This window comes from Ostrinia nubilalis, chromosome 18 (genome assembly GCF_963855985.1).
Source record: "Ostrinia nubilalis chromosome 18, ilOstNubi1.1, whole genome shotgun sequence".
In the NCBI taxonomy this organism is placed as follows: Eukaryota; Metazoa; Arthropoda; class Insecta; order Lepidoptera; family Crambidae; genus Ostrinia; species Ostrinia nubilalis.
The window spans coordinates 10,482,939-10,509,342 of record NC_087105.1 but is presented as its reverse complement, the minus strand read 5'-3'; the positions used below and the strand labels follow the sequence as shown (position 1 = coordinate 10,509,342).

Sequence of the window (26,404 nt, the reverse complement as noted above, 5' to 3'; positions counted from 1 at the left end):
TGAACAGTAAACTTGAACAGTAAACTTAGTGGATTTTCAATAGTAAAACTGATAGATCTCATTTAATTAAATTAAATTCATTGTTTAAATCAGAATATTGTTATAAAATATTATTATGCTGTGTTAACTGTCTGACTGTTTATATAAATAACTCTGTTCACTTGGAAAATTCCAATTTAAATGATTTGTGGGAATGAATAGAGGTATCCGTGGCCGTGGGCTCCACTGATTGTTCTGTTCATTTCCATAAATCAGCTAGTGGTGCAAAGAGGCAAAGCATGTTTGTAAGATGGGGATAGCGGTGCGGGTTGTACAATAACTAAATGTCGATGTATAACTTTACTGCATATCTGAATTGTACAATTGTTTGTTATCCTAAATAAAATAAAATAAAATAAAATATAAAAATAAGTAAGGTAATTTAAAAAAAAATGAATTAACAAAGTTCGAAAATTATGATTTCATAAGGCTACGAAGTGTGAAATCATTTAAAAAGTGTTGATGCAATGTAGGCATTTGAAACTATGCAAACATGAACGGGACAGTTTGATAGACAATTTCATAAGTTATCAGATAACAGTGACTATAAAAGTGATCATGAAAGTCAAACTAATATAATTTAGCGACAAAAATGGCGTTTTAAACTCAAAAATCGTAGCACTGTCGAAAACTGTATGATACAGAGAAGTTGTCGACAGACTGACGGAAAAGTTTCGTGCCCCGTCCAACAGCGGACACGGCGGCAGTGGCGCATGTCTCACAGAATTATTTCTGACATTTTTAGCTTCATTGTCCTCTCTGAACGGAGTCACGGTCCAAAAGGAATTAATGCCGGCTACATAGCCTTTGTTATGTACAATGGACATTATGTATCTGTGCTGGTAAGATAATCATCGATGGGCGGGTTGCGACAGACTGAGAGCAAGCTATAGCTACATCTCTATCTTAAGTTATCAAACGAGCACAAACATTGTGTACAACCAGTAATTCACCCATCATGAATACGGTATTATTAGACGGAAAATTTCAGTTATCTAGAGCTCGGATCGCGCTTTCCTTGTCCTAAGGCAATTTTGTTACGCGGTCTACTTTTTGTTTTATGACCAGTCATTAGGAGAAATTATCCTACCACCTGGCTGAAACTCATATTTATCGATATCAAACAATAAAATTTAATAGTGTTCGATTTGTAGATAAAATCGTAGTATAAGTGTGCACATTTCTATAATATTTATAAATAGTACCTAACACTTAAATATTCATGGCTACGTAGTATAATTTTTGTATGGAAAGTTGCTAGTAATATTTGTTTGTATTATACGTAAGACATCCGGCGTGCATCGCGGCACGAGCGGCGCGCAGTGCACGCCGCCGGCGCACGGGCAGGTGTGCTGATCGCGCTCCCCTCTCTGTTGCAGAGCGGGCGATGCGGCTCGCGTAGCGCGGTGGGGCCCTGCCCGCCGCCCGCCCGGCCAATCGCGGCCCGCCTCGCCTATGATGTCATCGGAGGAGGAGGCCGACTCACACGCGCTCTGCTCGGATAAACTCCTAAAGAAACAGAAACGCGCGAGACAGCGCGTGGACGCCGGTGAGCCGCGCAATTCTTATTCCACTCTCGCGACGAACGGACTCGCGCCCGCGCGCGCCGCACACATGAGCGGTGGACTTTACGGCGCCATCTTCGAGGGCCGTCAACACTTCGGGCTTTTCGGACCGGGTTACGCTCCGGCCGAAATGCTCAACGAACTACTTGGTCGAGCGCCGGCCGATGCCGGCGATGAAGCCTCCGGGGGCGACTTCGCGCACCGGATGCTCCGCGACATGCTGCAGACCCGCAAGAAGGAGCTGCTGCGGCTCTCCCCGGACAATAATAATGTGCTCGCGAACAACAACAACGACGAGCCGAAGGGCGAGCCCAAGGACGAGCGGCCGTCCTCGCGCGACTCGCGGCCCGACCTGGACGACGCTCTGCTGGGGCTGGACAGCGCCGGCGACTCGCGCACGTCGCCGCCGCCCGCCGCGGACGCCCTGCTCGCGCCCAAGTCGGAGCCCGAGGACCGTGACAGTGATGCTCAGCGTTCCTCCCCGCGACCGCTGGATGTGAAACGTGCCCGTGTTGAGAACATTGTGTCGACTATGCGTTCTAGTCCCGCGCCTCAACAGCCACAAGTGAACGGTTGCAAGAAGCGAAAACTGTACCACCCGCAGCAGCACGACGGCGCCGCGGAGCGGTACGGCACCAGCCACGGCAGCAGCGCACAGACGGTCTCGGACGACTCCGAGGACGACGGTGAGCGACACCCCCCCATTCAACAAAAGTTAGTAGAAAAGAACGCCCTAAAATCACAACTTAGAACAATGCAAGAGCAATTAGCAGAGATGCAAGAGAAATATATGCAATTATGTAATAGAATGGGTCAGGACTCTGAAACTGTCGACAACGATGGTGTTTCTAGTGATATCGAACAACCCGAAGATACGGTGCCTAAGTCTGAACCGGCTTCGCCCGCAAAGGAAGTCCCTCCCCCGATACCGAGCAGCGCCGCGCCAAATATGCTGTCACAAGTGATGAGCAAGATGATGTCCGCGAAGATGCACGCGCACGCGGCCGCGCACCCGCACCTGCCGCCCGGCTTCAACGGCGCTCTGCCGCTGCTGCCACATCTACCGCCCACCGAACACCTGCACCCACCGCACCCGCACCAGCACCTCAACAACGCCGCCGCCATGTACCTGAACGTCAGCCAGAAGCTGTTCCTGGAGCAGGAGGCCCGCATGAAAGAAGCGGCCGAACAGCAGCAGCAACAGAATAATCAGCAGCAGAGGCCACAGTCTAATCAACACTCGCCTCAGCAGCGACAGCTGGGACCGACACCTAAACCACCTCTATCGACAGAACTGGCTGAAAGATTAGATGCGATACGGAGTAGTAACGCTGGATCGGTGGGGCCGGTGACCGGCGCCGACCTGGAGGGATTAGCAGAGGTGCTCAAGAGCGAGATCACCGCATCGCTGGCTAGCCTCATAGACTCGATAGTGACCCGCTTCGTGCACCAGCGCAGAATGCTCGGCAAGCAGTCGGAGACGGCGGCCGCGGCGGCGGAGCAACTCAACAAGGACCTGCTGCGGGCGACGCGCATGCTCGACAGGAAGTCGCCGCCGCCCAAGGCGCCGGAGAGGCCGTCGGGGCAGATGTCAGGTAACACACCCGTCCACCACCCGGGAGCGCCCAACGGCGTCTCGTTCATGACACACAACCCGATGTTGATGAGCCAGATGAACGGCCCCCGCGCGCCGGGCGCTGCGGCCTTCCAGCTGCACGCCGAGGCGGGCGGGCCCGGCCACGGCGCTCAAGTGCGGCCTCCCGCAGGCATGTTCCAGGCGCCGCCGAAGCCGCTGGGGTCGCTCTACGGGGCGATGAACGGCCACTTCGAGCGCGAGTCGAACCCCGAGCAGAACGAGGCGCTCAGCCTCGTGGTCACGCCCAAGAAGAAGCGGCATAAGGTGACGGACACCCGCATCACGCCGCGCACCGTCAGCCGGATCCTGGGGGAGGGAGTGGGCCAGTCGCCGGAGACGAAGTTCCCGGAGTCGCCGTCGCCGCGGCCGTACCCGGGCGGCATGGCGCTGCCGACGTCGGTGGCGATACCGAACCCGTCGCTGCACGAGAGCCAGGTGTTCTCGCCGTACTCACCGTTCTTCGGAGCGGGCGGCGGGCTGGCGCGGTCGCCGCCGGCGCCGGAGCGGGACTCGCCGCCGCTGCCGCACGCGCCGGTGCTGCTGCACCCCGCGCTGATGGCGGCGGCGCACCACGCGTCGCCGGACTACCTGCGCCACCACCACGCGCACCACGCGCACGCGCACGCGCACGCGCCGCTGCACCCCGCGCCGCACCACCCGCCGCACCTGGACGCCCAGGACCCGCACTCCGACTGCAACTCCACCGACCTGCCCTACGACGGAGTCCAGCCTACTATATCCTTTTTAAATAGATCACTCGAATGTACGTATCAAGCTGTATCATGCAACAATTGATGCGCATACGTAACGTTCAGCATGTACTGCCTAATGTACTGACAACATGTTGAGCGTCGCGTCCTGCGCGTGAATTGTTGCGTAGCAAATACACAGCTGAAGTATACTCGCTTTCTAATCCGGGTCAACTCGACGACGTTAACGAAATCCGAGCTAATACCGTAGGGCACAAATCCTTCCCCGCAAATACCCACAGATATCTTATTTCTGTAGTGTTTAACCTTACGACTGCTGCCGCCCATTTCCTACTTAGCAGTTGTGTGTTACGACTCTGGAAACCTCGCAAGTGTTGTGGTTTCTACGTTTTCCACATCGATAGTCAATCTATTGTTTCTACATTTTCATTGAGAACGCCTTCTTGCCTATTTGACCCTAATAACCTTCAGCATTTTGCTATAAAGAACTCCTTATCAAAATTCCTCTCACTCGTCTAAAACTTTCGAGCTTTTCTGTAATTTATCATACCCTAACCCTAACTTTTAATTTCGTTCTTATAATAAATCTGTTCTAAATCAGTACCTACAATCTAGCATCTCTAGCATTAAAGGCAATCGATATTAAACAAAGCTACGCAGATATCGGATAAGGCACGTTATAAGATTAGGAATGCAAACGGATTAGACTTTGCGGGCTTCAGCGGCGAGCCTACGAACTAAGACTGGAATATATGTGTAATTAGATCGACCGACTGTGTGTATTGTGCCTTAGAACTATGCTTTCATTTGTTTGAAAGAGGAAGGCCAAGTTTTCTAGTATTTTGTTATTCAAAATAACAAAAACAAGATATTTTTTCTTCCATTTGATTATGGTAATAACCAATTACTAGCATATCACATATTTAAAGTGCCATTAAAAGCTCGAAAGTTCGTTAAAATTATCAAATTCTACGATAAGTCAAAAATGCTCAATAACGTCCTTGGGTTATCTCGGGTTATGAATTCCTTTCTAATGTTTATTTCAAATTGCTGATTAATATTAATGATGTTTCAAATCAATTTACGTATCACAATAATGTCCAGTTAATTTTAATAACACTGATTTAGATATTATTCTTTCACAGTTTAATATTTTCCGAAATTTTATTAAAAAATAGGCATGCGTTAGCGTAACTTTCGTAAAAAATTTACATTTTAATTTTGTTTTATCTTTTTTTAATTTTGTTTCAACTCTTAATGCTAAAAAATGTGAACAATATCGTAACTTCTTTGGACATCATTTTAAAACCGCTTGAACTGTGTACCGATATCCAAGCCGCATACCCCAAAAGATCCTTAACTCCAGTGCACTCTTCGACGCTGACTCCGATGCACCTGCGCAAGGCGAAGCTGATGTTCTTCTGGGTCCGGTACCCCAGCTCGGCAGTCCTGAAGATGTACTTCCCGGACATCAAGTTCAACAAAAACAACACGGCACAGCTAGTCAAGTGGTTCTCCAACTTCAGGTTAGTGATTTTTTGTTATTTGGTTGTATGTGGCAGATAAGGTATTGTTTAATTTTGACTCAGTAAAATTATCTTCTCTGTTCGAACAGTGATTGGTAGAAACTTTTTGTATATTATTTTTAAAATACACAAAAAAGATTTCAAGTCATAGTACTCATACCTTATTTACCACGTAAAGAACAACATTTTTTTCAGAGATTCAAAATGTGTCTTGTTTTTCTCCTCAAATACTTTAAAGTTTTCCATGTTTACTTCTAACTTAATCGTATTCAATTGAATTACTTGTGTAGCGTTACCAGAAAGGTAGGCTAAGTTAGGTTCAACAGAAGAAAATAAGAACATCTTTTTGAAATCGATAAAATAGTGAAAATCGACATCAGTGTCTCGAAATATTGTTTTATTATTTTGACATTTATTTCCATTTTACATGAAACATATTAATGGCATTCATACTCTTACATATTGCGGTTTCATCTAATAATAAACACTGATTCAGTTCCTTCACAAATAACTATAGTATAGTATACAAATAAAGTGTAGGTACGAGTATAAATTGTTAATGAATGTGTCATTTTACACGTCACTAATTTAAAATAGTGAAATCAATGACGTACATTGTTAGAAATTGTTATTTACAACACATGAACATAACAAATAAATAAGTACATATTTGTAAGGATAAAATTAATGATTGACGACGTCATCAATGAATTTTGAACGTTATTTACTTAATCAAAGCTTTTTCCGGAACTTAGGTTTTCTATTGACGACTAAAGAAAAGCAATTTTTACAACCCTATTCACTTTTAAAACTTATCTTCATATTAAGCACGTTTTATAACTTTACTTACTGTTTTTATTCAAGTAAAAACTAAAAATTGGGACCATGGACTATTCGAAGCAAATAAACATCGTAACTCCATTAAAAACCGGTAAAACGATTTATTAATGGCCATCCCTCATTCCAGTTAGTTCTGTAATCTAATAATATGGTAACGGGGTGAAATACACTATTTCCTAATCACCGAAGGGGTTCTAACCCCCGTAGTATTGTGACGGATTCGTTAAACAAACAAAAAATTACGTCACCATTTATTCCATTTGTGGTGCATCAAGAACAACACTACGATGTTTAAATTAAGTTTGTCATTTTATAAAAATATTTTTCCTCGTTGGGGCTCAGAAATAACAAGGCTCGTTACGCACTCGATAAGTTTTTTTTAGATTTACTTAATTATATGAGCTGATAGTAAGTCTACGTCTGTATTAATTCAAAAGCAGATATACTGGCAATAATCTTGTTTTCGAAATTGAATAAATAACTTCAGAGTAATAAATAATTCTCGATACTGTGTCTCTAGCTAGACGATTATACACGTAACTCTAATTTATCGATTATAATTCGTTAAAATTATTTTTATCTACATTTTTAACCGACTTCATTACAATTTAGAGACGTAAAGCTACAGTAAACACACTTCTTTTACTATTGATTAAAATCCCAAGAATTTTCCAGAAAAATCTCTGTAATTACGCGGAAAATTCCCCCCAAGTATTGATTTCAACTCGACAAATTTCGTTATCTCCCGTGATAAGAGTCACCTGCCCTCCTCTGTGATAACGTGCCCTTCTTTACATTACCTATCAGGCACACTCGACTGATATCACCCTCTCTTCCGAATGGGTTGTGTGCGAAAGTCTAATATGTAAGGATGTAGCTACATGTGAAGCTATGCTATGTCGAGCGATGGTACCGCGTGAAAACATAGCCTTTTAAAAAAACAAGTCTTTGAAATGTAGAGACTTAAATCGTGTCAGAATTAATTTCAATGATAATAACATTCACACTATTTTTTATAGCTCCTTAGAATTATTATTTATTTTTGCATCATACACGATATATTAACTTTAAACCAGCTCAAAACATTGGTCAAATGTGAAATTATCCGAAGAAAAATTATGTGTAGGTAAAAAAAGCTTTAGTCAACCTCTTTACAGTTAGTATTTGGACAGTCAAATAGGATTATTTTAAAAAAAAGTGTAGATTTTTTAAGGACTCGAATACATATCTTTACTCTTTCAGTGAAGCACAACGTTTATAGTCAAACTTAGTAACACGCGTCACTGTTGGCCAACCACTCCAGTGATATATCACCTTCGATATTAAAGCTTTCTGCCTATCTCAAGCTGCTAATCTAGACAGATAAAGCTCGCCGTAAAAGCTCAGATATGGAATTATACGTAAAACTAATCAACATTGATATGAGTTATTAGAAAAATACATATCACTTCATATTAGTTATATTTTAGTATAAAAATAAAGAATATGGTTTCAAAATTGGTAAAAGAAAGACTCAATCACGATAAAACTTTAGAATGCACCATAAACAAAATTACGCGCCATTTTCTTTCGGCATTCTTTGCCATAAACAAAGTTTACCACCTACTTTATACTGTGACCATAAAAATAAAAAATGCGGGATTAAAAACATTTTCTTTGAAAAGCGACTTGGGACAAGTTCGTCCATTAGTATTGTCCCTTAATGGCCGCATTGTGGACAACGGAAAACGGCCATTTCCTTGGCGATAAACATCTGAAAGCTGAAAGGGTGAGGGGTCATTCTACAATCGCACGAAAGGCAATTACCACCGGTGCCCGGGTGGCCAGATACAACTTCTTTCAGGGACTTCAAAATAAATCGTAACAGAGACATTTACGACAACAGAGGCTAATAGGGTTCAGTTTTTTCATTAAAAATACCTTATTAAAACCTACAAAAGCAGTTTCAGTAGCGTATAGTGCGACTCCAATAAGTTATAAAGATTTAAAGCAATATAAATACTTAACAAAAAAATGTGGGAGTAAAAAGCATTACTTTTCATGTAACTTGCGTATTAGCTAAGCCTTTAATGAAATCAAATTACTAAATAAACGCGCAAATTAACCACCCCAATAAATCCTGGCCACCCTACCCAAACACCTTCGCAGTGGATTGTTGCATTTTAAATTTACGGAAGCATCGATTAGGTTTCCCCTCTAATTAGGGCTCGCTCGCGGTTTGTAGGAAACGACGATTAGTAATGTAAACATAATGAACGTAGTCGTAGATTATAATGTCGTAAGTAGCAGGAATAGCGCGAATTTTTCTTTTTCAAAATGTCGTAAGTGATTTTTTACAACTTGTCGACTAATTTTGAGAATTGGCCACTTATGTAATTTTTTAACAATGCATTTTCGAGTTGTGTATTGGAGATAAATAAATAATGCGTAATAGACTTAAATAAAATTATTTATTTATGTTAAAGATATGTACAGTCACGGAATGAAAAGGTTCGTCAGTTTTCAAATTGATTCCTTCAACGAATCGCGAGCACATATTACCTTTTGAAACTATGTTACAGAATAATCTCGAGTTAGAGAAAATAATCTTTAACTGATCGTCAATAAAGTTCAAAATTATTCAGATCAAAGTTGTTTGACGATTTAACTTGTCAAGAAGATTATTATGATTGATAAACTAAAACCTTCCTGTTGGTTCAACCTGCCATTATCTATTGAAAAAAAATATTATATTGCACTGCACAGAAAAATTAACAAGCAAAACCTCATTCGTTAGCAAACGTCATATTTATTTAAATGTTAGCAGCATTGTTTCTTGCACGGTTATGTTGGCAGGTTTGACTCTTACAGTACCTAGTGCAAGCGAAAACCGACACTAAGGTGACGAACCTTTTCATTCCGCGACTGTACATGAAAACCTAATTATAACTAGTGTCCATGATTCTTATCCTTGTTTTAGTGTGAGGGTAACGATGTTTATCTTAATTAAATTAATTGAGTAATAATCGTTAATTATATTTTAACGATAAAAATTCTAATCGAAAGTCAAGCGTACCCGATAGCCTTCGTATCGATACGGTGGAAAACGAAATGATAAAATGGAAAACCTAATTAAACTTAAATGAACAGTTGCGTCAACATTTTATCGGCATTAATTAAGAATAGAAAAAAATGTCATGTAAATACCTCGATTCATACTAAACATATTTCGTAGCAAACTCGTAGCATTTCGTAGCAAATTAGAAGGTCTCCATAGCAAGAACTTTATTTGTAAATAGTTTTTCACCGGTACAAATCAGCAAAATAAGCTTGAATATAATTTATTAAGGCTGAGATGCGCCTAATTTTAACGATAACCGGTGTTTTTTGTATGGACTTTGAAAGATTTTTGACGTCTATTAAAGTTAAAATAAAATGGTGCAACCCAGCCTTAATGTTCCAAAGTAGCTCCAACCAAAACAAGCAGTGATGTATGTATGAAAGCACGCCTAGTTGACACTATAGGCATTGACACGCGAAGACGTAAAGGCCTCCACACACGGCCGGCCACTTGTTGAGGTGAGGACACCTCGAGGGCCCTAACTAGGAGAGCTCTCGCCGTCTTTTAGCACGTATGTGCCCGCCTTAATCTTGCATTCCTTTTTTAAAAGATTCTTTTTTATATTATCAGTTGAATAATAAGCAAACCAGCCAGTCTCCTTTTTGGAACGTATTTATTCTATTACGAACTTTTTTTTTCAATGCCATGAAAAACCTTTTTAGTGAGATTGCAATGCGAAATGGATTTAAACTATTAGTTTTAGCTATTTCCCCGAACAGTTTTCAATATTAAAATAAAATAACGTAAACCTCATCATATTTTAAATAGAACGTAAGAGTAATCGCTAACAGTCATTTCATTTTACTGAAACGCATTGGAGAGGATTTAACTTAGAATTAATTAAAAATATTTCAAATGAAATATTTCAAATGCCCAACAGCAACATTGTTTATTCCGCTCCTAACGCTAAAGATTTGCGAGCCAAGTCGCTCCTTCAGCTTACAAATATCAAGTGCAAAAGTCGCCGGCAAAGCACAAAGTCTTTATGGCCCTCCGCAGAACAAACATCCTTTGCTGCAAGTCGGGCCAAAGACAAATTCTTTTGGCGCGCTCTCAAAGAAGTGAGCGCGTTTGCAAACAAAGACTCGCTCGTAGAATTAGCCAGCGATAGCACTAATTAGCAACGGTGACTCATTTAAGTTATTTCGCTTAATTAAGTTGCGCAGAAGTGGTCTGTGGTCGGCCCGCGGAAGGCGTCATAAATTGTTGGTACACGGCAACACTCCAATTAATCTTTTTACACATCCAGTCGCGCGAGGGCACACTTAGAACTGCCTTTTCAGCGCGGACTATGGGACCTCATGCGCGCGAGAGAGGCATGCCCACCGTCACATGGAGCTAGAAAAACTTGACATACACATGACGTACTGGCATCTAAGATAAAAAAACTTATCACTTTTTAAAAAACAAAAAAAACTCTTGAAAATAGAGTAGGGATAGGTACTAATTCCCACGATTACAACACTAACAAAGAGAGCGAAATAAGTAGAACAATTTTAGATAATTTAAAAAACAAATTGAGAACGAATTCCCTCGTCTGTAAGTGACTCTCGGAAACGGAAATGTTGCCAACCTTACGTCGCAATTTCCACATGCCTTTTTAACTTACCGTGTTAAATGCCTGGAGAGAATAATATTTGGTTCAATATTAAATATTTTCACATAAAAAAATTCGCTTCAGATTCTTTAAGTATTCGTAATCCGTAGCAAAGCCCGAGATGAAATACCAGCGTTAAACTGGTACAATTAAAAAGGTAAAGGGGCCACGAGATGATGTCTGCGTGCAAGCCTCCCCGACGTGTGAAGTCACCTTGCAACACTATTGTACGTAAGGTGCAAAATTTAATTGGTTGGCTAATACACTGCTCCGCGCGGATGCTGGAGTCTAATTTACGTGTTAACATTTTTAATAAGGCCGGCGAGCTAGGGCGGCAAGTGGCCAGCCATTTATATCGCAGCACGCCCGTACGAGCACCTCCAGTAATTAATACGACCCTCTCGAGGAAGCTTATGAGTAGTTTTCCTTCAAAAACGCTGCTAATTACACGTTATACTTTTCACTTCTTTAGTGGCGACTAATGTCAACTGCCAATCCTATTAGCGTGCAGCGCAAGAATTCGTCGGGCGAAAAGGAACGTCACGCTTGAGTTGTAAATTCTCGCTAACGTGTCTTTACTTCCGAATTAGCGACTCACGCACGCGAGCGAAGTGGGTAATAGGTGCGAGGGCGCGGCTGGATATTTACATATCATTGCGATACGCAAGCCATTATAAAATATTAGCCTTTCGCCAGCCGTCGTCGTTAATAATATAATTAAAACACGCGAAGGCGCGGTCTTACTTATCGCTGTAATCAAGAAGGAGCGGGTGAGGGCTGTGTGATTCGGACGCGGCCGTTTCAAAAATGGAACGCACTTTTAATTAGTGTTTAGGTGTTTTGATGGGTCCATTCTTAGATTATTCCGGTAATTTGTTTTAATTGGCTATGATGACGGGCAATTACGCAAATGAAACGTCATGAAAACTGCTGTAGGTAATCCATTGAGATGTTGATAGCAATTTTGTACAACTACGCTTGTTGTAAAGTTGTAAAGGTACTTTTTCACAACCTTGCGCTAAATCACGGATGCAATCACAGCAAGTACCTAGGCAGTTGTTTGCTGACGCAAACTTGACTGCGCTCGCGCCCGGCCGCGCTCGCAGCCATCCATCAGCTAATGAAAGAGTAATTAGAAAAGTGGCGGTTTCTTCCGACCGCCGGCCTTATCTTGTCTTCGATGGGGCATAAACTTTTTTAATTACTCCACCCAGCGTGTGTGCTGTTGCCAATCACTATTAAAAGCATTTTTAAAAATCTCGTATACAATTCGTGTTTTGAAAGGGTTTAGGTTTACAGCCTAATAATAGAATGAAACCTTGTGTAGGTGTCTTTAATTCAAATAAATAATTGTCTATTTTCGTTCTGAGACCATACGGGCTTATTTTTAGTGTAGCTATAAACTTTTTACATGTCATGACAATGTACATACCCTTGAGTAGTTTGTCATGTAGCATGCGAGGCCGCGGCACGCCTTGCTCGAGTCTCGAAGGAGCGGGGCGCGTCGTTCTTTCATTAGTGTACACCTTAAAAAACCCTGTAATGACATATGAGTTTGGGCGGGAAAGTCACGCGACTTTTGTTTTTTTATTCGCTAAAATAGAGCAATGACATCGGAGTAGACTGCTTTCGCTTTTCGTTGTCTCCAAAAAAAAGCTTAAATTGTTTTCTGAAAACATCGCATTGTATTCTAGGAATCAAGTCACGATTTTCCACATGAATGAAAAGCCATTTATTCTGGAAATTTTTAAGTTAATAAAGTTTTATAATATTGTAATTCTTAGAAACAATAATATCGTGAATATTTTGCCCTTGTTTTATCCTTCTACTGGTCGCTATCAGCTGGGACGGAAACCGACCGGCGCATACGCCGCGATATCGGTTCCTGAAGTCCGGTGGCCAATCTACGATGACCTCACACACTTCATTATTCCCACAACACCCTCTTTTGTTCAGCCCATATCACCAGCTCGTACTAAACTGGCCATGTGGTTTTGAAGACGACTACTTATACTACATATTTCAAACTAATTGCTCTATATTGTTCTGAGACGTTATTATTTCATTAATTAATTTTATTTGTACGTTGGCATGACCTATAAATGCTATGACATTGTTGGTTCGACGCAATTTACCATAGATAATGCATGCATTGTACTCGAATTGCAAATAAATACTTTTAGCACTCAATTCCAAAGCTACACATTAAAAAAAAGTGACTAGATTTTGACAATACTTTTTTTAAATCAAGGCAAAGGCATCGAAGTATAATGTTTTTGTGGGCATGAACCAAAGACAAGGAATCACGTGGGCACGTAAAAAGGCGCGTAGGCTCGCCACATGGGAAATTATCCAAGTGGCACAAGTAGGGCCCGCCCTAAGACGTAATTAATTAAGCACACTATTCCAATGCCTATATGGGAGTGGCGATGTAATTTCCATCAAGATGCCATAGATAAAACAAAGCGCTTTCTGTATTTAGCAAGTTACCATAGATTAACAATATTGTTTAGTTGTTGACAAGGTTCAGATCAAGATCAGAATGAAAGAGATTAATTTTATTAACATCACGCCAACTTTTTTAAAGTTAATGTAGGTAAAATTGATCGATTCGCAAATAAAAATTAAAAAAAATAGTTGTTACTCAAATTATTGCAGTTGTTTAAATAACCATGTTATTGACATAGTTTATTTATTATACCTGTTCTTAAAATAACAGAAGTTAAAGTCCGTTTTTACAATAAGGGAAAAAACCCAAGAATTAAAAATAACAATTGCAAGGAATTTTACATTCGTTTTCCGTCAATACGTCTTGATTGTAAAGCAAAGTGGTGGATTGTTTTCTCGGAAAACCCAGCTGATAATCGCTATACAATGCCTTATTATGGTATAAATATACACATTTCTCGACACAACTATTACTGCGGTAGGTACTTTACAGAATTAATTATAATATTACACTGAAAATGTTCACGATTTTACACTTTGCCTCTGTCAATTTATTGGTTACTTGTGAAACTAGCTTCAATATGATTAAAAAAAAGTTATGTGTACTGACACATAATCCGTGATGCCATAAAAGAAAAAAAAGTTTAGAAAATTACAATAATTTTAAAATTTCAAAATTCGAATGCATTCGATACTAGAAGAAGCAGTCATTTGTTTTAATTTTTCCGAACGCAAGTCCTTACCAAAGCATCGCTCGCTAATGAATATTAATACATTTCTGATACGTCTAATGATAATTACTTTACGCGTGAAGTCTGCGCGACTACTCGACATATTTCCCAGGGGCTTTTTATTGCTATTTTAACACTAAGATTTGTGTATAATAATAACACCAGGCAATAGAGAAGGCGTAAAATGCGTGATGCAAATGTAGTCGTCTGATTTTGTGATGCATTTCATTCTGATTCGTCTGTCGTTAGATTTGTTTTATGTGGATCAAAAGTTGTTAAAAATATAGAGCAACTTTGTTTGCTTTTTCGGGTGACTTTATCTTGTAAAACAAAAAAAAGTAGGACTTTATGATACTGGCTTTAGTAGTTGAAAAAACTAAGCTCTATCAATGAATCAAAAATATAAGTATACCGCAAGGTCTTGACCATAACCACGGTAATACCAGGCCTCCGTCACTCGCCTATGCCGGCCGAGATAATTACCTACAGCGCGCGACAACTTCAAGTTGCAAATCAGTAAAGGCCGCCACGCGCCGTGACGCGTCTGTGAGCACACGCGTACCTATACACGCTCGGTGTATCATCGGGGTTACCTACGCCATATCGAATGACAAATGATCGAAAATCAAAATATCGAATACGTTTCATCGAACGATCAAAATATCGAACGATCAAAATATCGAATGCTCAAAATATCGAACGTTCAGAATATCGAACCATCAAAATATCGAACGATCAAAATATCGAACGATCAAAATATCGAAAGTCGATATAGACGTTTTTATTAAATTTCATCACGCATCATTTCTGAACTTTCCTTTTTGGGACAGGCTAGGCTTATAATAGGTCCCCACGGACATTATTCTCAAAATTTATAAACTTGAAGAAATGATGCATGATGAAATTTAATAAAAACGTCTATATCGACTTTCGATATTTTGATCGTTCGATATTTTGATCGTTCGATATTTTGATGGTTCGATATTCTGAACGTTCGATATTTTGAGCATTCGATATTTTGATCGTTCGATATTTTGATCGTTCGATGAAACATATTCGATATTTTGATTTTCGATCATTTGTCATTCGATATGGCGTAGGTAACCCTTATCACGGGTAACCCGTATCATCGTCGCAATCGAGGTTTATTGTTCCAACGGCTAATCCTAAATATTACGATTTTCCATTAAAGAAGAATACCAACGGCACTGTTATTCTTCTTTAATGGAAAATCGTAATATTTAGGAGTAATAATTAACTGTAGTGATTTAAATAATTATAAAAAACTACACTTTTAAAATAATTTTGAAATCATCATCATTTCAGCCACAGGACGTCCACTGCTGAACATAGGCCTCCCCCAATGCTTTCCATGTTGATCAATTGGTAGCGGCCTGCGTCCAGCGCTTCCCTGCTACCTTTACGATGTCGTCGGTCCACCTTGTAGGTGGACGTCCCACGCTGCGTTTTCCGGTACGCGGCCTCCATTCCAGAACCTTTCTGCCCCATCGGCCGTCAGTTCTGCGTACTATGTGCCCTGCCCAATTTTGAAATACTTATGACAAAAAACTGTAGCAAAAAAATTATTTTAGCTAATAAAAACATTAACTTTACTTCACCGTGTCTATTTTCCGACACCTTTTAAAACTGTTTGTCCAATTTCGAATTATCGCATATTTTGTGTCGCAACACTGAAGTTTATTAATAGGTACTTTAGAGATGGTACGATTATACAAACACCACTAAATTAAAGTTTACCAATCGTAAATACAATAAAAAATTAAGTTTTTATTTATTTTACTTTGCTTATACAACCCTGACGCTTGAGCTGTGATGTAGATCAATTCTGAACACAAAAAAATTGCGCTCTTGTGAGCGTAGTAGTAAGGTGCGATTTCGAATGCACCATGTGCGTTGGATATTTTGCATTATTATTATTACCGTTAAAATGCCGGCATCTGATCCTACACAAAGGAGTGCAATTTCTGTTGCTACTATTATGTATTCTGTGGTAATACTATCTATACAGTATTCCAACTCGGCCATATTTTTGAAATAAATGTCAACAGCCCCGCGGTACGTCACGGTATGACAACATGCGATAGGGCTGCTCACCTGCAGTACCCATTCTAATTACATCTGTCTACTTAGAATTTCTATCTAGTTTTGTGATTGTAATTTTTTTTTATTTAGACAAACAAAATACTTTGTGAATGGAATAGGATAAAAATGCGTGTTGTTTTGTGATTAGTAGATTTAATTTAAAAGAATATACTAAAATAATTTTGAATCTACTAATCATAATGAGTACTTAATGACCTGTTACTTTACTTTAATTTCAGGCGGGCGAAGTAGTGGGCTTAAGCTGGTTTTATACAATATAATTTTCATTTCAAATCAAACTGACTGAAAATGACCATTTCTGACAGTTAATGATTAGTTTTTGACAAATTTGACTGTTTAAGATGGTCTGTCAAATTCGATCACCTTAGTCATTTTCAACACTAGGCCATCGACGTCCGTTCGGCACATTCGCGACACCCCTAATTTTTTCATCTCGACCGCGTCCCGTGATTTGAAATTCGAAGGAAAGCTCGCGTTTCGTCGGTTTATATGAAGTTACAATACTGTATGATATTATTACCGTGCCATAACACAAGCTTCCATCATCTCGTTCTACAAGGATGAACCACAAACAAAACGCTCGAAAACGCTTTCAACTATTACCAAAAAGTCCACTCGCGAAAAATTGCGAATTTCAAAACAGCCGCATCGCAATGGAGACACTTTAAACTGCTTTTTGAAACTGTCTCCCAACAGTAATTAGCGAACTAATTCTGTAATCAAGTAACCGTGAATGGTCAGCTTTATGTAGCCCTTAAACGGCCACGCGTCTGTTTAACCCTTCGCTTTTTTTCGAATTTTTAATACCGAAACGAGTAGTTGGGGGGGTAATAAAATCTCGGCAAGCACTCAAATGAGCTGAACTTTTGAAGCGGGAGTGCAAGACAGAGCCAGGTCAGTGAGGAGGGAGTCATTAGCCAGGGCCGCACTCGGGATTTTACAATCATTCCGATTTAAAAATAATCAATTACTCCGTTAAAAAAGGATTCCTTAACAAAATATTTTACTTTCTAGGTCAGTAAGTAAAATATACCTGTATCATCAGGTGTTAAAGAAAGTTATTAAAAGGATAGGAATTCATATGATATTTTACATAAAAAGGTTTTGGGTTAAAAAACTGTACTGTTTCATCAATTAATTATAATGTAACATTGAAGACATTTTGGCATTGCTAATTTGAATAATATTCAATAATAATTGCGACGTGAATAAATGCTTAAATGTAGTGTAGTGATAACGGGTATTAAAGAATTTGAATATAAATTTTTGGTCGCTAACAGGAAATACTTTATACCTAAACTGTACATAAATACTAACTCAACTATGAAATCTACTACGCACGTCTTTAACCAGATGTCGATTTATTTCATAGTAATCTCAAACTTTTTAAAATTTGACTCCATAGTTATTTAATATCTCAATATTTAATTAAAAAGGCACACCAGCTAGTATGAACTATGCTCGTTTTCATTCAACAGATAAAGAAGGCATTCGCGAGAAAGTCAACTAATCGACTTGCCCGCATCTAAAACGGAATCCGCTTACGATTCGTGTCAGATTTTACTTTTAAATTCAATATTAAACATCTATGTAATGATAAGTGAGTCTTGCATACCGTTATCCGTTGATTTACATAACAATTGAATCTGACTCTTGACGCAACATATTACGGTAATTTTAACATTAATTGCATTATTGTCAAATTATATTGATGTCTGTTTAAATGTTCCTGAATACTTCGAGCATCAAATAGGTGATGTAATGTAACGTTAATATCGTAATTTCTTTTTGAATAGGCACGCGTAAAATTATTGTCAAAGTCGTTGAACAGGCCATTTAGTCCTCGTACAATGCTTAAAATAAATACTAAGCCTAACTAAATAGCTAAAGTGCTATTTCTGATGTTTTAGCAGTAACTTATAAAGTTTCATCGTCGAGTACTTAGTTCGAAATAACAAACAAGCACGAGCACCCAACAAACTCAGAAACTTACGCTTTAACAAATGAGTAAGGTATTGTGATGAGTTCTCGAACGTGCAATGTAGACATTTTATACATATGACGATAATGTGACCCTTAGTGCGGCCCTGCACCGGACGGCGCAGTCTGAAAAAAAGGTTTTTTCACTAACTGAAGCATTAATCTGGCCCGGTATTAGTTTACAGGCGCGCCTGTGTGCGTGCCGCGCATGTGTGCAGCCGTCCAACTTTTACATAGAGCACGCAAAACACAGAGGCTCTATTCTGAAAAGTTCGCAGTTTCGGCCGCGCTAACTTCTTTAATATCGGCGGAAATAGGCCTTTTGATATGACTCGCATTATGAAACATCGTGGGGGGGGGGGCTTTTGTTAGGGCTTTTGTATGTGGGGTGTGAGACTTGAAGTATTTTGAATAAACAAACAACAAATAGGCTAAAGATCTTAAAATTATACTTGTGACACATTAAACACTTCTTCTATAGTTGTAATAGGTAATCTGCAACAAAAATGTGCCTAAAGTGTGAAACGCCGTCGACTCTACCATTATTAGTTGACCATAGGTATTTCAATCCACTACAAGTATCGCCGCCGTCATAAGTATTCCGATGCAAAAAGAAGGTTCGCAGCTTCAACCTTCGAATAAAACCTCACCTCTAAATATTCGTCTCCTTCTCGCCCATAGACTAACGATATTGCTTTTTTAATTCGTCCGCGTCTGTGCCTTGCGAGGTCTGTCCACGCGCCTCCACTGGCCGGCGTCCAGCCACCCACACAGGCGCAAGCACACAACTTATCCAGGGTTGCCATTACGGGTTTTATGAGGAGTTCTTTTTTTGCTAGACACACTTTCAGCTTAAGAACTATCGGCGTTCTGGATGCTTGCGAAGTGTCAATGAGCTTGGCTTGACATAGTTGAAATCCGTGATAGTTATCTTTTCTATTCTATTTGTTGAAGATTAATGCTTTTATGTATATTCTCTACCTAATTTAATTTATTGACCAACTTACCTTATTCATAGTAAATAATTAATTTAAGTAGGTATACTAATTTAACACGTTTCGCGACGCTAACAAATTAACAATGACGTTGATGACTATATTTTTTTACCGCCGCCCATATCAAGAAAAATGCGTGACTTTAATCAGGGCTTTCTCTACTTTTTATCAAAAAAAAAACAAAAAAAACAATAGGCAGCCCTGTCCATAACGCATAATACGGCTGTAGGCATCGCGGGTCCGCATCACGTTTTAATAACCATTGTATTTGGCGATCGAAATGAGCGGTGTTTGGCGAACTCGGAAATGTCTGGAAACTATTTTTCGCGATCTACCCCCACCTTTGCTGTAAGGGCGGCGGCACACATGCATACTGGTAGGTATACAAACCAGTTCCATGTATCGTGCTACCAACTGTCATTTTGCTTTTAGCGACTTGGCCCGTGGACCAAGCTAAGTGGGCCAAGTCACTGGAAGACTCACTGTCAGAGTCACTCTAAAATTCTAGAGTAGATTTGATTGTACCTGCAACATTCTACAATATTTGATTTTAATTTTATTTTGGAAATAGAGATTAAATAAGATTAAGAACGCAAATTGCAAGATACTAAATTCATATTGCAGCAGTTAGTACTTGTTACTTTTGTGTGTTTTAAATAAATTCGTTCAATTCTGAATCACTTTTACAAAGCACATAAATTATAGTAAAATAATTTATTATATTATTACCAAACGTAGGTACTTAGTAGGTAATACCTAAATAAATTAAGTTGCGCATATCAATATAGTTTTAAATAATAATTTAGTCCATGGCAACTTCTAATTTGTAATTTACGTCACAAGTTAAAGTCTTGGTTTACCTGTTATGATACGAGTAAAATAAAATAACTAGGAATTATTATACATCCTCAGTAATCAGCAAAGAAGTCGTACTAAAGAGGAAATTCCAAATATTAACCGCAGCGATAAGTAGGTATATTATACACGTATCATTTGAATTTATTTCAGGACATAGTATTAATTAGGTATTAAATCATTTGGAGAAATGTAACGGAATAAAATATTATTGTTTCGATTTAATCTTTTCAACCGGAACTCTACATTTTAGGTATATACGTAGGTTTTTAGGTATCATTGCGCTAACGGGGTTTTATTGGTGAAAATATTTTGAAGTAGGCACATACTAATAAAGTTACCTCGTAACAGTAGTCATTTATTTTAAATATCGCTTATCACACACAAGTTAAATCGTCAATGAAATAAATAAATAGTTTATTCATGAAAATAATTCTAAGTAGTACCTATACCTACACTCGATGTTTTTTTACCGTCTCGATATTTTTACAGGATGTTTTACCCATGAATTAACCATGAACTTTCACTATGGGATATGGAATTTCAGAGTCGGAATCACAAAAAAATCTGCTGTTTCATACATTTTGGTCAACCTGTATGTATTGAACCGTTGTATTGTAAGTGGTTTTTTTTCATACAGTGTATTAACAGACTAAAACTTGACGAACATCGTAAGAAAATAGGCTAGTGTGTGACAAATGAAATTCCTGTTTTTATAACCGTTGCTTGAATGCATGCGGGCGCATACCGCTATGCGATATGAAACTGGGGTAAGAACCCAGTACCTTCGCCGTCTGCGATATGCCTTGAACTAATTATAATTTTAATTGTGCTATAGGTATTCCGTGAAAATACTCAGCAGGATATTAGTAGGTTTAAAACTGGCTTTCGATTTAATTGCCACAAATCATAGAGTTAATTTCAGTCAATTATTCGTAATTTAATATTTTACAAATCACCTGTTACGCAACACTTTCATGAGTAGGTTTATAATTAAACTTGTGTGTAATATAAAAAAAATAAGTTACAAAGTATCTGTAAACTGTTCAGTGGCGGACTTCACTTCGATGTAGATAATAGCACCTACAAACTCAAAATAACAAAACAGTGTTCCTTTTACCTAAACATTTGCTGTAACCAACTTCTATATTATGTCTACAAGCTGTGTCACACATTGGCGGCGAACAGGTTAACAAAACGAAGAAAAAACACAATGCACGGACCCCTCGGTGCAGCGTCTTAACTTTTCGATATAGAGTTAACAACGAAGTAATGTAGAGTCGACAAAGATAAAAACTTAGTGGTCTCTATCTTGACAAAACACTTACGATTATAAACTGAAATGTTATTAGGTATAGGTTTGTATCTTTATTTTTCTGTAATGTTTTATTTCTGGCCGCATTTTTTTAAAGAAATTATTAAATTAATTTACAAAACATTTACGAACTTTTTCTTTTACTTTGAGTTGGGATTTTATTATTGGACAAAGGAATCTAAAGAGGTCAAGGAATAAAATGTTGAGGAACAAGTCTAAACATCTTCAGTCTACAGCCGATCATTTCTGCTGGTTTCACACGGGAATCGAACGTTGTCTTGAGGGGAGCGGACTCCTTGCCACCAACAATAAGGGTTAGCAAGATTTGTACTAAGGAACACTTACAACAAAAGGTCCTTACAATATTCATTAGTAGCTGATGGGGGTAGACTCATATTCAAATTATGCACTTATATCTTAATAATTATGAGGTTATCTAAAGATATTACTGCTTTAAGGCACCCAATTTCTTAAGCCCTTAAATGAGCTTGTTCTGCTCTTACAAAAATACGGCAAAAGTTATTCTCTATACATACATAATTCGAATCCTTGGGATGGTAGAGTCAAATCTACCATTGGTTTTGCTATAAATAAAGTTGGAATGTTCTGTGACTCGTTTAAAATAAATAAAATCAAATAAACATCTTGACTAATTAGCCCAAAGCGGATCCAAAGTTCTTACAATGTCTTGGACTAACTTGGAGCAACTTTCTTAGCAGACAATAAGAAGTTGGCCGTCTCAAGGAAGGTCGTTACACATTTTATTCGGCCTCATTCTCAAAGTTCGCTTTTATAAGAAACTCGCAAAAAACGCGCAACTGTCAGCTACAATAGGATCTAAGAACTTGGCCCCAGGTAAGCGCAAGATGCGATTTCTTAAGAAAATCAAACAATACCCCATTCTTACTACCAATTTCAACACCTAACTCCTTCGATTAAGGTCCAAAATCTTTCAACACACCGATCACCTGTTAAACATTTCGCTATTGTATTACTCATGCAGCTTAAACTTACTTCCAAGTCAGTTAAGACGTATTGTAAGCTTTAAGTGAAGGCTAGTAGAGTTTAATTTAGTATTTGGTCAAATTCGCCAAATAATACGTTAAGGGTGAGTGTGTGAACATTTGTAAAGTTCAAACTAACAGCTGATTCCCACAGTAACGGTTTTTGAAATTATTTATGACGATTATAATTTTGGCAAAGAACTCTATCTACATAATGAGTGTTATCTACATAATGAGTGTTAGATTATAAATAGTCTTTATAAAAATATACAAGCCACAGTGTTTCAGCGCTCCAGAAAAAGTGCGCAAAATATGTACCTAAGAATCAACTTTTTTGTTCATTTCGTAAACACAAAAGCCTAATTCTTTTCGCGTTGTTGTTTCACTTGCCCGCATGTGTGGTATATGGGTGACTTGAACACGTTAACTGCTTACAAATAGCGCCACAGTTACGCGGACGATCTTATCGCAATTGTCGATTTCTCTCAAAAATGCCACAAGGAAAACGTTACTAGCGCTAAATTTAGAAGTCACGCGTAATTTGAAATGTATGTGCGTAATTTGAATGAAATTAAATTAATGTATTGGGGAATGGGGAAAGCTTGACGCTTAAGGTTGATTAGTGAACCACTAAATTTCCTTTTGCACAAATTCAATGGAGATCATAAATTAATCATGTTTATCCTTACAAAGAACTAGATAAATTAAAATACGATACACTTGACTTTGATGATTAAGTAATAACATCAAACATCTGTTCAAAGTCGTTATTACCGTTAAAGACATAATGACGAACATATGAAAACACTTCACATTTTTACGACCAGAATCTAATCTTAATACCTACATTCACTTAAAAGTGTAATTAGAGACAAAAGTGTCAGCGAGTGTGTGAATCGCACAGTGGTGCGCTGCCTCCCGCGCCAGCCAAAAAGACATCTAATTATTTAGACACTTCATTTACTTACTCAATTAGTAAGGCTGCAATCTCGTGCCGAGTGCCAATTAAAAAATAATAGAAGCCCTCGGTGTGCGAGCGAGAGATTGGAGTGCCTCTTTTTCTCGCAAGTGGCTTAGAGATGAGCCTTGTCGATTGATAGCTGGGTATTCCGTAATTTAGTCGCTCAACCAATTCAGGTGGCATATCGTTTGCATATGTCCTAAATCCAATTAAGATATTTATCAAATCTGAACCAGATAAAGTCATTTGAAATCTTTCAAACTTTGTTCTTATTTATGACTTTTAGGCCAAGGAATTATATTTTTTTCAGTACCATACCGTTAAAATATAACACGACAACTGCAATCGAATACCAATTAATCAACAACAATGAATATGATATAAAAAAAATACCAATAAAACATATTTCGAGACACGACACGACCCCTCCAAAGCGCGCAAGTACGCGTCACTTGCAGAAACGTGAAAAACTGAATTAGCCCGTCTGAATGCGAACTCGTAAGTAATTAGCCTCGCGAGACTCTCGATCCGCTCAACTCGCTCTCGTAAGCGAAGCGAAGATAGCGAAGCGATGCGACACGGCAAGCGGAGAGCGAAAATGGCTAATCAAATCCTTTCCCGCTGTCGACGGGTTTCGAGTGCTTTTTATTTTCATTGTGCCGTGAAGTGTCACGCTATACGTACACGCGTAACTGCCAGTAGCGTTCTTCATTAGTAGCCATTTCGGTTTTTAAGACCACGTAAATGAGCGTTCGCGCGCGGAACAACATGATTCCACGCGGGGATTTTTACGAGGATTATTTTTCTTCTATTACTACTTATTTGGACAGGGACATTTCTGTTAGCGACAACGGTTTCTGAAGAGCAAATCGCATTTTCTGATTATTTGGTTATCCTGCAGAGTTAAACGCTGAAGGATTTATGATCTTAAAACGCGATAGTATTCAGACTTGGATTCCAAAATGTTCATTACTTTCTACCAATACCCACTCTTCTGGGTTGTACAGATTCTATCAAATAACCCACATCTCTGTTAGCCCCTTCTTCTGCAACAATAAATATAATTTATATTATCATGACTAACCTTGGTATCTTCCTTGCAGAGAGTTCTACTACATCCAGATGGAGAAGTACGCGCGGCAAGCCATCAGCGAGGGCCTGAAGACGCCCGAGGACCTGCACGTGGCCGGCGACTCGGAGCTGTACAGGGTGCTCAACCTGCACTACAACAGGAATAACCACATTGAGGTGAGTTTGCAACACCATTTACAAAATACATTCTAAAATTACCACCACCTACACAACTCTTGAAACTAAGTAATAAGCGAGCAAATTTTTTTAAAGGAGTAACAATGATTGTTATGTTGGTAATAGGTCAGATTGTTATGATTCTGTAGTAGTAATTTTTGTGAAGGCAAATAAGATCATCCATGACATGGCTGATTAAGCATTTGGAGGGGCAAGCACGTTTCGTGATATATTGCATCTTCGAATAAAATAGTAATCAAATACCAGCCAATTCTATATCACAGTTTATATTATACAGTATCAATATTATTTACAATTTATCTTTTTATAATGATCGTTTTCCTTTCGCTCCAGGTCCCACCCAACTTCAGATACGTGGTGGAGCAAACCCTGCGAGAGTTCTTCCGCGCCATCCAGGGCGGCAAGGACGCCGAGCAGAGCTGGAAGAAGTCCATCTACAAGGTGATCTCGCGGCTCGACGACCCCGTGCCCGAGTACTTCAAGTCGCCGAACTTTCTCGAACAGTTGGAGTGAGCGCCACCTCGACTCGACGCACACAATGTTTCGGCATAACAAAATTTTTGGAACAAATTCATTGGACGAATGTTTCGCACACCAAAATTTTACGACACTCGCATTTAGGCCTTCAGATCAAAATTATTGATAAAAAAAGTTAAATTAAATTATTAAAAATTTGAATTTGTACGTTGCAAGTCGAGTGGCGTGGTGCGGCGAGCGGCTCGCCTCGCCACCGCCGCGCTCTACTAGGAAATTCATTAGGTTATACGAGTAAGAAAAAATTTAAGTCACCTAGAATTTTATTTCTGCACATAATATATTTCGCTATATATAATTATTATTATATTATTATTAAGTATTATCTTAAATGGTTTTTATAGTTGTGTATATCTTAAAATCATTTATTGATTTATTCTTTAAGGAGAAAAAACGATTAATATATTAACTGCTTAAGTTTTGAATTTTCTGTTGTTTTTATTTTTGGTTATCCTTTATTTCCTTATCCTTTGGAGCATGTTTTTTGTTTCTCTTGATCCTCGTAGTGTTTGAGTTCCATGGCACACCCTGTGTGGCCGAAAATTGTCAACCTTTACCTCGTCATAATTATTTTAGGAATAATTAACGTTAACCATAGTAATTAGTACAATAGAGCAGGGTTATTTTTCGATCCACAAACAAAGATTCTAAAGATTATTTTTATACTGATAGCCAGTTTTGAGTTCATGCAGAAGAATTTTCAATAGAAATAATGATATACAGTCCCAAAATTCGAAAATTATTAAACATCTTCAGTTACAGTTAAAGTAAGCATCTTTGGTTGTATTTTCAAATATTTCGGCAATGTTCGGATCGCGATTTCAGTTTGCCCGGAGTATCTGCGGGCCCGCCCGCTCCGGGCATAGGGGTTAAGTTTATTTGTTAGATAAAATACTATTTTCCGAAATTATGCGTGGGCCATAAGCATCACCAACATCTTACGAGTGCGGAGCGTCACACCATTTTATTTTCATTCCACAAAACACAATTTCGGCAGACTAATGTTTTGTTCTCTCAACCGATAAGATAAGTAATTCAGAAATAAAAAAACTCAGCGTTTTACTTTGTAGGGAACAGTTTACATTTCTAGTATTAATTTTTCAAAACGGGTTTTATTTATCGATTAAGACAGTGGTGACGCGCGCGCTCCGCAGGCGGGCGCCCCTCGGCGGCCA

The 26,404-nt window shown here is 39.1% G+C and overlaps 1 protein-coding gene across 2 annotated transcripts; it reads left to right on the top strand.

The window, feature by feature from the left end:
- Positions 1-1,466: 1,466 nt before the first annotated feature.
- Positions 1,467-25,655, top strand: LOC135080717 (homeobox protein prospero). 2 transcript variants are annotated; one of them, XM_063975430.1, is made up of 5 exons: positions 1,467-3,199; positions 3,371-4,003; positions 5,317-5,476; positions 24,530-24,674; positions 25,029-25,655. In XM_063975430.1, the coding sequence occupies exons 1-5, from the start codon at positions 1,495-1,497 to the stop codon at positions 25,206-25,208; spliced, it is 2,823 nt and encodes a 940-aa protein (XP_063831500.1). In that variant the 5' UTR covers positions 1,467-1,494; the 3' UTR covers positions 25,209-25,655. The 2 variants fall into 2 exon arrangements, with proteins under 2 accessions (XP_063831500.1, XP_063831499.1); XM_063975429.1 differs by having other exon boundaries at positions 1,467-4,003.
- The last annotated feature ends 749 nt before the right edge of the window (positions 25,656-26,404 follow it).